General features: G+C 36.8%; 3 protein-coding genes across 3 annotated transcripts; 1 reads left to right on the top strand and 2 right to left on the bottom strand.

Moving 5' to 3' along the window:
• The first annotated feature begins 2,817 nt into the window (after nucleotides 1-2,817).
• On the top strand, nucleotides 2,818-5,595 carry LOC106396353 (protein EMSY-LIKE 4). The gene is made up of 10 exons (XM_013836723.3): nucleotides 2,818-3,108; nucleotides 3,451-3,662; nucleotides 3,738-3,847; nucleotides 3,932-4,166; nucleotides 4,244-4,465; nucleotides 4,556-4,624; nucleotides 4,733-4,969; nucleotides 5,057-5,125; nucleotides 5,199-5,262; nucleotides 5,358-5,595. Exons 1-10 carry the CDS (start codon nucleotides 3,081-3,083, stop codon nucleotides 5,375-5,377), a joined length of 1,266 nt encoding a protein of 421 aa, XP_013692177.2. The 5' UTR covers nucleotides 2,818-3,080; the 3' UTR covers nucleotides 5,378-5,595.
• A 96-nt stretch (nucleotides 5,596-5,691) lies between these two features.
• LOC106396352 (serine/threonine-protein kinase PRP4 homolog) lies at nucleotides 5,692-8,560 on the bottom strand. Its single transcript, XM_048780422.1, has 3 exons — nucleotides 7,953-8,560; nucleotides 7,423-7,876; nucleotides 5,692-6,692 (listed from the first exon to the last, which is right to left on the bottom strand). The coding sequence occupies exons 1-3, from the start codon at nucleotides 8,369-8,371 to the stop codon at nucleotides 5,826-5,828; spliced, it is 1,740 nt and encodes a 579-aa protein (XP_048636379.1). The 5' UTR covers nucleotides 8,372-8,560; the 3' UTR covers nucleotides 5,692-5,825.
• A 1,309-nt stretch (nucleotides 8,561-9,869) lies between these two features.
• On the bottom strand, nucleotides 9,870-11,967 carry LOC106396413 (protein N-terminal asparagine amidohydrolase). The gene is made up of 9 exons (XM_013836797.3): nucleotides 11,812-11,967; nucleotides 11,559-11,723; nucleotides 11,415-11,479; nucleotides 11,229-11,331; nucleotides 11,101-11,139; nucleotides 10,836-11,018; nucleotides 10,523-10,701; nucleotides 10,307-10,426; nucleotides 9,870-10,224 (listed from the first exon to the last, which is right to left on the bottom strand). Exons 1-9 carry the CDS (start codon nucleotides 11,878-11,880, stop codon nucleotides 10,116-10,118), a joined length of 1,032 nt encoding a protein of 343 aa, XP_013692251.1. The 5' UTR covers nucleotides 11,881-11,967; the 3' UTR covers nucleotides 9,870-10,115.
• Nucleotides 11,968-12,097: the final 130 nt, after the last annotated feature.

Genomic DNA, 12,097 nt, shown 5'->3' with positions numbered 1-12,097 from the left:
TACAGATCAGATAAATCCTGAAAATAAAACTTAATCGCGTAGATCGCGAACAAAGTTTTTCAGAAAAAAATCAGTTGACTTTAAGATTTATAATTGTTGTATATTAGACTCGACCTTATTCGGAGATACCGCGTAAATTTGAGTACGAGTGAGGGAGATTTTCCAAGTTTTTAAACTTATTATTCCTCGTGATTAAATAAGCATGCATGGTAGGTAGATTAGAAAGCGACGATATAACATTAATGAGAGAATAAATGAGTTAAGAAGATACATCAGAACTGAAAGTTTTTATATAGTTTTCTACCTTTAGTCAGCTATTTCACTCTTTCCAAGTTTGAATAAGAAATTCCGTAGACGACTAGACGTCCGGATTACTTGAACGCAAAGATTTATCATTATTTTATAAAAAATAATCATCGCTAATGCTATTTCTTATAGTACGTAGAAATTATATGCTACATTATAATTGAACAAATAGCACCAGGCTCCGACCATTACACCAAGCTTCGGGATCTTAATCACAACTATACCACAGCTTACGCCAATCAAAAGGTCCTATACAATCCCATAACACCCCAAAAATTAACTAGGATTGACTGGAGCAGAGGCCAAACAACTTTCATTTACAAAGAGCTCCTTTAAGTCTTTAACCATCCAGGTGGACCTGCAGCCACATAAGAATGTAACAGATCCAACCTAAGAACACTTTAACGATGAAAGTAGCACCTCAGTTTGCCACTCTCTTTTCCAGCACCATTTTCCAATTCTGAAAATGGGACAAAACCAAAGAAGTTGCTAATCTAGAACTGGAAAGATGGCCAAGCCGTAGTTCTGAACAAAATTCAGAGGCGGAAATGAGGCATTTATTATGTTTTTAAACGATTCTTTTAACTGAATTATTAATTGATCATATTTATGAATAAATAAAATGTTTTTCGGTGTAAGTAACTTATATGGATATATATATTCCAGCTGTCTATATACTGCGAAATTAAAGCAGTACGATAACAATGGACCTTTTGAGTGAGTTTGTTGAAAAGTATACTGCTTATCGCCAAGATTTAAGTTAGTGGCTGTTACGAATCTGAACACTTTCCAAGTTTTAGGATTGCTTCAAAAGTTGTGATATTTCTAGAGATATCCAAGAAAAGGATATTTTCGTTGAATACCTAAACTTTTGGGGCTTACCTTGGCAAGTTGCAACCTATTTGTTAGGACCGCCAACAAAGGAAGCCACTTGGGAACGTGTGAATACACAAGAACGTGCTGGAGTATATATGGTGACATTTTGGCACGTGACTAATAGGAACTCAGCATCAATTTTGACACTTTTTTTTTTGCTAAAAACATCACTTAATATACTCAGAATCAAAACTTGGAGGATCATGCTTTGGTTCACTCAAAAGGGTAGAGCACCTCCGACAATAGCTCTAAAATGCATATTGTTGGAAGAAAAATGAGAGGTATACACAAAGCCTTTTCTTAGAAAGAAAAACAATGGTAAACACAACTCTTTATGTAATAAATAGATAATAGTTTTTTTTTTGGTTTCTTATCTTGTTAAATTCGACTTTATCACAAGTATTTAAACTAATTGGCGAAAAATGGAATTAATTCTCTGACTACCAATGTGAAACCTTATGATTATGTGTGACAATTATATGAACAACATTGACAGAGTGACTCAACATTAAAGAGCTATGATACCATGTTAAATTCATACTTATCATATATTTTTAACTTAAAACTAATATACAATAAGTAAATTGTTTTTATCCTTTATATATTACTCTCTCTGTTTCTTAATGTTACATATTCTAGCTTTTTCACACATTTTAATAAAACATATTAAATTTGCATAATTTTTTATTTTTATCTTTGTTCCATAATTTTAAGCCAATAAAAATTCAGTAAGTGTAATTAAGGTTTTTGAAATTTGCAATTAGTTAATAAAACATGTCTTGAAAATGTAAAAAATAGATCTTTTTAAAACAAACTTTTTTTCTAGAATATGTAATATTAACTTGAATAATTAATTTTCCATATGTGCATGGAACATCATTGATTTATTAACACATTTACCGGATTTAAAATATATATTGGATATTTCATAAAGGTCGACACCATTTAGAAGAAAGGAGTTGACAATTCAAACGTGAGCAATCAGTATGGTCCATGACTCCATGCCACCACCTTGCGATTATGAAACTGATGAGTCGACTCCGTGTGCAAAGTATGTCTTTGGAGAGGACAAAATACATGTATCAGCATTTCTTTCATTTTCTTAAATTAATAACATAATTTATTATAGTTTAACAAAAGAAACCTATTTGGTTATGACGGGTTATCATTGCTCCACACATGAATGAATGATATTTTCTTGAGTCGATCTATTAGTAATCGCCGTAAACTTAACTTAGTAAAATCACAATTACTCTTGATGATTAAAATATTGAAAAACTTGCCAAAAGTTACTAAGTTTTAGTGTTTTACATTTCTTCCAGTAAAACATTTCTGAAATTTCATTAAAATGAGATAATTACACCTTTTTGGGAGAGGAATGGATGATAATATCGAATCTAGGGCTCGTTCTCGGGGTTGGTTGATGCTTTACCCAAGATCGATTTTTCTTTCAGTCTGCAGTATATACAAATGATTGGGCCTGAACACTAAAATATTTGCTAATAAATGCTCATATCATATGATCTCTTCTTATAATGGGCTCGTTTTAAACCTTACACAGATCAGCCACCAAAAACGACTGTGTTTTGATACCCACGTTATATTTTGATTATAATTATTTATTTTCCATCTCCTCACTCTCCTTCTCTGTTCTTATTAAGGAAAATAAAAAAATAATAAAAAAGCTTTCGGCAAATCTGTGATCGAAGCTGAATCACTCCCAGTGGAGCTCGGATTCGTTTTCCAACGAAGTTCCCGACGAAGGAACCGATCAGAAAGTTCTCTACAAACTCTATCGAAACACCCAAAATCGAGTCTTTCTCTAGTCAAATTGGTCTGTGTGTTTCTTCTTCATCTCCGTAACTACTCTTTGGAGAATTGAGGATCAAAGCTTCGCGATGGACTACGAATCGTTTGATAGCAGCGGTTAGTGTTCCCCAGATTAAAAAAAAAAAACACCTTCCTTGTTGATTGTTCTTATCTCAATCTTCTTCTGAAAATTAGGGTTTACGAAAGTTTCGAACTTTCTCCGTTATTCATTCTAAGCTTTTGTGGGTTTTGTGTTGTTTAACGGAAGCTCTTATGGGTTGTTAATGAATGTTGCGAATCACTGAAGCTGCGATTGAATTTGATCTTTAAGCTGAAATTTAGGGTTTACGAAAGCTTTGAACTTTCTCCGTTTTACTAGTGTTATGGTTTGTGTTTAAGGATTAGTTTGTGTATCTACTTTTTGATCTGTAATGATTTTTTTGATGGTGATGTCTGCAGGAACAGATGATGATCTGCCTCCATCGCATAGGGTTGCAAGAGGAGGGCGTGTGGCTGGTAACGGAAGACCTTCGAGTCTTCTTCCTCCATCTTACCCTAAGATGTATGATGAAGTTGGTGCTGATATGGAAGCTCAGATTCACCAGATTGAGAAGGAAGCATACATATCTATCCTAAGAGCCTTTAAGGCCCAGGCAGATGCCATCACTTGGGTATTACAATTAATCTCAGGTCTACTTTGCCTTATGTTAGTTTCTGGCTAAGTGAAATAACATCTCTTTTTTCAGGAAAAGGAAAGTCTTATAACTGAGCTGCGTAAAGAGCTGAGAGTGTCCAATGAGGAACATAGAGAGCTTCTTGGTCGTGTTAACGCAGATGATACTATACGAAGGATAAGGCGAGAAGCTAAAAATCTTTGAGCATTTATAGTTTCTTTCTTTTTTTCTCTTAATAATAACGTAAATACTTTTTCCTTTATTAGGGAATGGAGACAAACTGGAGGAATGCAACCAACAATGCGCAATGCTGCTCAAGTGGTTCACGATACCTTGCCAACACCTTCCGTTTCAGCTTCTGTCAAGAAGCAGAAACTAAACCAGCCAATGCCTTCTCAACCCTTCGCTTCACACCCTCAAGCTGATCTTACTCACCAGTTTGCATCATCCACAGCCAAACGAGGATCTGTTCCCAATGTCAAGGGCAAAAAGCATAAACCAGTGAGTTATATATATATAGTCTTGAAGTTGGTATCTTTTGTTGATTCATTTAATGATTTTTTTTTCTCCTTTCTTAGGGTTTCCCTGGTTCCTCTTCTGCAAAACCTGTCTCATACCATCCTTCAGATCAACCTCAACGAGGACAAGTCATGAACAGAGTACCACCTGGTCCCACCAGTTCAAGTGAACCCACAAATGGAAACGACCCTGAGTCTTTTGTAGGAAGGAAAGTTAGAACGAGGTGGCCAGAAGACAATACGTTTTACGAGGCTGTCATCACCAAGTACAGTCCACTTGAGGTGTGTGGGCTTCTTAAATTGGCATAAAGTTTCTGATATGTTATAAAATAAGAAGTTTCCTTATATATTCGTCTAATCTTTAAATTTTAGGGTCGCCATGCTTTGGTTTATGACATTGGAACACCTAACGAGACATGGGAATGGGTCAAACTCTCAGAGGTAATTAATTACTTTATAATCATTATGTTTCTTAAACTTTTGAGTAATAAACTTATGTCAACAGTAAATTGTGTTATTTGGTAATAAAGAGCTCTAATATTTGCACAGATATCTGCTGGGGATATTGAGTGGATAGGAGAGGATCCTAGGGTTGGTAATCAATATGGTGTAAACGGACAAGGCCATGGTCTGAATAGAACTACAGGACCAAACAGTGTTCCACAACGGGGAAGCGGTTTGGCAAAGACCAGTATCAAAAAAGACTTCAGAACATCGCAGAATGGAACTGGGAAAAGGAAACATATGGATATACGAATCCGTCAGACCAATGTCCTAATCAGAGATGTTAGTATTACATTCTTGTCAAGTCAAGGCGAGTTTTACAGTGTATGTACGGTTTTGTTTCTCAAACGACGATGTTTTTTCTAATAGGTGGAGAGAGTTCTTGGCTCACACAATCCAGATCCTCAAGAAGTTGAAAGAGCTAAGAGAATGTTGGAGGTTTGTTCTTTCTTAATCTTATGTTTATATTCATACAAAAGCCTCAGATGATTATTGTTATCTTTCTATTCAGGAGCAAGAACAAGCGCTTGTTGGTGCAATCGCAAAGCTTGGAGATATATCCGATGGAGAACACGGCAAGTGTTTAGTTTGATTATATAAAGACGAGATGCATGTAATCTCAAATAAAATTGCATTAGCTGAGACTCTTCTTGTCTGGTCTTTTGTACAGAAGGTGGCTTTCGTCGCTAACTTGTGTTTGATAGACACAAGCAATTTTGGCAAGGCATAGTGCAATGCGGTGCATGAGGAGCCCATGAAGATAGCATTTGTTGAGATTTTTAAGGTCAGAGTCTCAAGTTCTTGATGTTCCCTTTTTGGAGCATATGACTGTAATTTTTGCTGACATTAGAGATAGCTTTACCCAAATGTTGGTTTTGTTGGATATATGTTCAATGGAATGGTTTTAGAATCTTGTCGCCATAGTTTGTGTAAGACCACAATCTTTATAGTCAATAAAGTGATGTGCTCTTATCAAGACTCAGATGGTGGAAATGAGCAAAATATAACCAAAAAAAAAAGGAATTAATCTTACTAATGTCAACAAACAAAAGTACACTTAACCTAATCCATAACTAAGATTGAGAAAGAACAACCCAAAACATAATTCTATTGATATACAATAATACTTAACGCTACATCATCTCCTGCTTCTTTTCTTTGGCTGTTTATTGTCCTTTCCTGTGCTTCCACTTTCCCTACCTCGTTTCCCTGAGGCGGTTGCAACCGCCTCCACGGTTTTCTTCTGCGGTGGTCTCCCGGGAGCTCTTTTCACCGGAGTAGCAGCATTCTCCACCTCAGCCTTCTTCTTTTTACCCACATTGTTGCTTCTAAGCTCTCTTGGTTTCGGTTTACTCTCCTTCTTACTCTTGTTCTGGTCTTTATCTTCCTTTTGGGGAGAGCTCTTCTTTATCCTCTTCAAGAAATCAGCCACACTCTTCTTCTTATCTGATGAAACCACCACCTTCTTCTCTGTTTTCGCCTCCTCCGCCTCTTTCTGTTTGTTCTTCCCTTTGCCCGTCTTTGTACTGTTAGCTGTTCTTTTCGAGCTTCTTCCACCAGTCTCAACGTTCTCATTCTCCTCTGATACTATCTCCTCTTTCGTCTCCTCTTTCTGGCTAAAGCTTGAAGACGATGGAGAGGCCTTAGCCTTAGCGGAAACAAATCTTCTCCTCTTACAAACGACAAGTGGAGCTGAAGACTTCTGTTCCGATGTCTCAGCAGCTTCTGCTTTGATACCAGTCATACCTGCTGATGCTTTTAACAACCGGGGACTCGATTTCCCGCTCTCTTTCCTCATTTCTTCAGAAACAATGGCTCTTAGTTCATGAGCAGCCATTGATTCCGAAGAAGATGAAGGGAAGAACACAATCACATTAGCGAAGAGAAGCTGAAGATCTCTGTAAAAAGTGAGCTTTGAAGAATCATAAGATCCTTGCGTCAGCTTTCTCTGTATTGTCTCAATGTCCAAATGTTGCTTAACCAAGCTCTTGTAATCCTTACTCTCCTGCGTGAAATAGATACAAGCCCATTAGGTCCAACTAAAAGCCTATAGTTAAATGGGCCTTTAAAGAAAGACACGACAAAGCCATGATATACCAAGATAATGCCACGTGTCATCGATTGTGTGAGCAAAAAGACAACGACGACAACAAGAAAGAAAGTAGGGTTAGTTAATTTCATTCTTTCTTTCCCTCTATAAAAAAATACGTTCCCATAAACCGTCGTATAAAATTCAAAAAGGGACGTTAAAAAACTTAAAATAATAATTCGAAAAGGTCGAGATTCAATATAGAATACGGAATATTTAAGATTTCTAAAATTCATATTTTACAGCTTTATTATAGGGATGTAGTCTTAGACCATCTCTAACCCACCCTTATTTCTATCTCTATATTTTCCCCTAAAATAGAGAAACTCTATTATAGAGGTGAAAATGCTCCAATGTATGCCTCTATAATAGAGTTTCTCTATTTATAGGGGAAAATATAGAGATATGTTATTTTCACCTTTAAATATAGAGGCAAAAAGTAACTTTCCTCTATATTTTCCTCTAAAATAGAAGAACTTTATTATAGAGGCATACATTGGAGCATTTTCACCTCTATAATAGAGATCTCTATTTTAGAGAAAATTATAGAGGTGTACATTGGAGATGCTCTTACTAAAATTATAAATTTTTGGTAACAAATAAAAGTAATGATGGATTAAATAAAGAAAATAAGATATTTGCATACCTGGCTTCGAACCCGGCGTTCGAACAAAGATCCACGCGGATGGGACCGAATCAAATCAAGAAGACGTATCAACGGCTGCGATTCACTCGCCGCCGATCTGATCTCTCCGTCACTATCTTTCCGTCGTTTCCTTTTCCACTTCCTCCCCGACGTCCCTGACTCGCCCAACTCGCCTGAGTCACTCGCTCCCGATCCTTCCTCCGCAGCGTTAACCGGATCGGGATCTACATCATCACCACGAGTCTGTCCCGGTTCGTCTTCTCCGACGGTTTTCTCGCCGGAGCCCGTCGAGTTCGACTCGTTCATCGACCTGTTTTCCCGTTCGGACTCCTCCGCCTTCTCACCGCCGTCGTTCTCCGATCTCTCTCCTTTCCTCTCTCCTTCTTCCACCAGATCTAGTTTCTCGCCGCCGTCTCTCTCCTCCTCTAGCTTCTTAACCTTCAACTGAAGCGATCTGGAAACAAAAAAGAAAAACTCAGATCCGTCGTAAAGAATATTCCTCGGAGATTACAGATTCTCGTTTCACGTACAGTATCGAAACGTCGTACTGTTCAACCTCACGACGGAGCTCCGCCACGCGGAGGCTACGCAGCTCTTCAAGCCACGGGATATCATTCCCTCCCTCCTCCTCCGCCGTCGCGTCGTTATCGCCGTCGGCGGATTCCTTGAACCGACGCTGGAGATCTCGATACCTCTGCCTGCAATCATCAGCGGAGAGAAAGACGGAGGAGAGAGAGGTCCGGGTTCGAACCTCCGCGGCGACGGAGTCCCAGTCACAAAACCCGTGTCGCTTAACGGCGCATGCCAATAACAGCTCCTCACACGTGCCCCATGCGCGCCCCTCGTGCTGCTTTAGATTAGTGTTGTTGTTGTTATCATCAATATTGTGATCGTTACTGCAAATATCGTTCATGCTATACGATGCTGCTGCTTCTTCTTCCTTCGTCATGGTTCCATGATATTTGGTTTTTAGAGACTCATCTCTCTCCCGTTAACAAAAACGCTCGCAGTTTTAGGGATTTTTATTCTCTCTTATTATTATTATTATTATTTTATCGATACTTTGTATTGTGTTGCTTTCTTGTCTTCCTCGCTCGCTTATTGTTTCGTGCTCTCTTCTCTCATCTCATTTATAAATACACTGTGTATGTGTTTCGTTTTTGGTATAATATATGGGATGGACATCAGGACATGTGTGGTAGGCATTTTATTCTTCAAATCAATTTAAACATCGTTTTAAATTTTTATTCCTATATTACAAGATCGAATTCCAGTCAATATTCAATATTGCGTTAATGAGTATTTTTTTTTAATCCCGAATAAATTAAATTATTTTAAAATGGTGTAACTTGAAAAGTGACCCTAGTTTAAACCGCAGCTTTTTATCCTTTGACCCTTTCTCTTTATCGACCATTAGGGCAAACGATTTGTTTAAACTTGAAAATTATAAAATTTGGAACCCATTAGCGAGCCCGGCCCGGTTAACATTTTTCGGAAAGAAGGTATGAAAGGAATTTACAAGAGTACCCCTATTTAGTTACTATAAATGGAATCTCGTTTTTCGATCGTGTTGTTGGTGAAAGTTAGGTTGGACTACGTTTACGTACATCTGGGGGTAGGTGTCTCCCATGATCATGTTATATTAGTTTGTACCCAAAACTAGTTATGTCCCATTCTCTTTTTTTTTTTTTTATGATTTGGAAGAATCCGGCGGACTGAGATTCAATCGACTAATCTTTTGAAAGTTTTTCTACCAGCGTTAGATAGATACATTTACTCGTAATCTTAATTAGATATATATGTCTCTGACTATACAAACGGATAAATCTAAATTTAGTAGATTTTGTATTAAATATCTATGTCTCTAGCCATACAAACGGATAAATCTGAGTTTAGTAGATTTTGTATACAGAGTGTTTAGCACATTTCCAGTTCTGTTATACCACTTGACCACACTTGTATGGTTACTTTCTTCGGTATCATTTATATTTTACTTTTAAAATAAAACATTACTTTTGTACTCCATTTATTTTGCCAATTTACATATATACTTCCTTTTCTACTTAACTTTTCTATAATTTTAGTTATTTCTAATTAGATTATGATTCCAGTACAAACTAAATATATTATTTCTATATTTTATGCATCATCTTCTTTTATTTACTATAATTTATACTTAATTGTATTATTTTAAATCTTTTTCAACATTAATAAAATAACTATATTTATTTTAAGTATATCCAAGAAGATGGATATACAAATCTTATAATTCATATATAACACTATTTTATATTTATTTTATTAATATATAACATAAAATCAATGAAATATATAGATATTTACAAAAATTGTCCCCTATAAGTTATAAAAATTATGTATATTCAAATGAAAACCGAGAAATACACTAGATTTTTTTTTCCTTGAAAATGATATTGTATCTTTTTCACTGAAAGAAATACATTGGATTTATTTTTATAGAACCAAAAAATCCGAACTAAAATCGGATCGAATCATTTTAAGAATTTTTCTTGCAAATAATATTCGGGTCGGGTGGAAGGTTCCGATCTGCAAGTGGAATGACTTGAATCTATGGGCCTCAACATATAGGCCTACTAGGCCGGATCAAGCCCACGTTTTAACACAATATTATATCGCTTAAGTGGCATTTATTTTTACATTCTTGTGTTCAAGAATCAAAACACGAAGTTCCAGCTTCCATTGGCAGTCCTTTCAAACACACGTGGTTGTCTCTTTGGGAAGGTTTTGCTCCATTCTGGATATTTTAGTAAATACTTCCAAATCCTGAAACACACACAAAAGAGAATACGAATCATCTGTCTGTGTTTCAGTGTGTTAGAGATAAATTGATTAAGTGACTACTAACCTTCTTTCATTGTCTATGAAATCTGGACCTTCAGCAGAAGGTGAAGTGGAGCAGTTGACAAGAATCTCTTCATCAGGAAGCTGATTCAGCTCCCAAACGTATTCAACCAGCCGCATTGTCCTGTATTTACAAAAAAAAAAACACAACTCATATGTACATATACCTATAATGGAGTGAAAATGAGGTAGAAGTAGCGTTTTTGTGTTGTGTTTATACCAGGAGCATGGTGCGATGATGAATCTATCAGTTTTTGTGTCATATGTGTCAAGTAACTTCCCCTTCCAGCTAGGATCATCGAATGATGCCGACACTCTTATTCTACGAACAAGCTCATCCGGACATCTAGAAGATCTGTTGAAACTGGCTGGGACAATTGTCCCGGTGGAGGTATTCACCTGATAACAAGGTTACAAAGAAACATGATAACATTAATTACTAATTCACATATATTCAGTTTAAAGACCTCATAGTTCCTTGAAGAGGAAAGACATTATCTTCACCATGAAAGCAACAGAGAAAGTAGACTGACCAGGAATCCATTAAAATTGGGGCACGTGTTCCCTTGAGCATCCAGCTTGGTGTTGTGCCCAAGAATAAATAAGGTTTGAATGTGAAATTTTTCTCTTCTCTTCTGTAGACTTTCTACTAATTTGCAACACAAAGGAAATGAATAACCCTCTGGTTTGGCATAGTCATCTCCACCAGTAGCATTCTGCAAATAAACAGTCAATACATTCAGCTAAAGACCATTCCAAAGCTGAGTATTAACTACAGTGAGAGATATAGAAACTTACTTTTAAATCCACATCTTCATAACCACCAACCATATGTACCTGCATACAAACCCCCCCAAGGAAATATTCAAAAAGGACTCAAAAGAATATAATTAATGATTAACATAAGCTGAAAGAGTAGATAATACATCTAACTCAGCCGCGTCACTGTCATCCTCCATAACCACTGATAACATCTGGCTTATCCCCAAGTCCACAACTTCTGGTGAATCCATATGCGCAATAGAAGTGCTGCAGTTTCAGATTCATCACAAAACTTTAAAACTCAAAGGTAACAACTACACATTAGAACATATAGAGAATCAGTCCCTTACACTCCAGATTTTCTGTTACGGATAACAAGACCTACACAAGTTGTTGCTTCATCCATGCCAACAAACTTCTCATCAATAAAACATAATCATTAGAGTTGATTTAAAAATAAAAACATAACTTTCAAATGTAATAAACATACATACATCAACAAGCGCTGGATTCACAACAGCATATTCTCTTTGGAATATGTAAACGTATCTGTCTTTCGTTGAGCTCTCTGTGACTCTCTGTTCCTCGAGATTCTTGAATGAGTCAGAAGCTGAGATTATGACAGAATGTGTCATTACATCGAGAAGCAAGCTGCTTCCCTGTTCCATCAATGTTGGTCAAACCAGAAAAGTCAAATAATCTTTTAAAACTAGTGAATGGAGATTGGTGAGAGACGAAGAACACTACCTGCGATGAAGAAGAGAGAGAAGATGAGCTGTTTTCATATGGAAAGAGCACTCCGTCGACGTAGATCATGATCGCCGGAGGTAGAGAGAAAGAGAGCTTCAACTGCGGCGATGACAAAAAGAGATCGCCGATGACTTTAATGCGTTGACGAGTAGCGTTTTAAGGAAACTAAAGTAGAACACTGCGTGCCGTCTTTAGTTTCTGCTGTAAAACATCCTGTCGTTTTATATACGAGACTGTTCGGATTTTAAATTAATTGCGAATCTAGACAGAATGTTGTGTTTTC

The sequence above is a fragment of the Brassica napus genome, chromosome A5 (genome assembly GCF_020379485.1).
Source record: "Brassica napus cultivar Da-Ae chromosome A5, Da-Ae, whole genome shotgun sequence".
In the NCBI taxonomy this organism is placed as follows: domain Eukaryota; kingdom Viridiplantae; phylum Streptophyta; class Magnoliopsida; order Brassicales; family Brassicaceae; genus Brassica; species Brassica napus.
This window is presented reverse-complemented; position numbering and strand designations above follow the sequence as displayed.

Excerpts from the sequence above, each read along its gene's own strand:
- LOC106396353 (XM_013836723.3), top strand. The coding sequence starts at position 3,081 with ATGGACTACGAATCGTTTGATAGCAGCG. Across the intron at positions 3,848-3,931 it reads GATACTATACGAAGGATAAG|GGAATGGAGACAAACTGGAG; the intron begins GCGAGAAGCTAA and ends TTCCTTTATTAG. Across the intron at positions 4,625-4,732 it reads AATGGGTCAAACTCTCAGAG|ATATCTGCTGGGGATATTGA; the intron begins GTAATTAATTAC and ends ATATTTGCACAG.
- LOC106396352 (XM_048780422.1), bottom strand. The coding sequence starts at position 8,371 with ATGACGAAGGAAGAAGAAGCAGCAGCATCGTATAGCATGAACGATATT. Across the intron at positions 7,877-7,952 it reads CAGTACGACGTTTCGATACT|ATCGCTTCAGTTGAAGGTTA; the intron begins GTACGTGAAACG and ends TTTTGTTTCCAG. Across the intron at positions 6,693-7,422 it reads AACGCCGGGTTCGAAGCCAG|GAGAGTAAGGATTACAAGAG; the intron begins GTATGCAAATAT and ends TATTTCACGCAG.
- LOC106396413 (XM_013836797.3), bottom strand. The coding sequence starts at position 11,880 with ATGATCTACGTCGACGGAGTGCTCTTTCCATATGAAAACAGCTCATCT. Across the intron at positions 11,140-11,228 it reads GTGACGCGGCTGAGTTAGAT|GTACATATGGTTGGTGGTTA; the intron begins GTATTATCTACT and ends GTTTGTATGCAG. Across the intron at positions 10,702-10,835 it reads CCAATTTTAATGGATTCCTG|GTGAATACCTCCACCGGGAC; the intron begins GTCAGTCTACTT and ends CCTTGTTATCAG.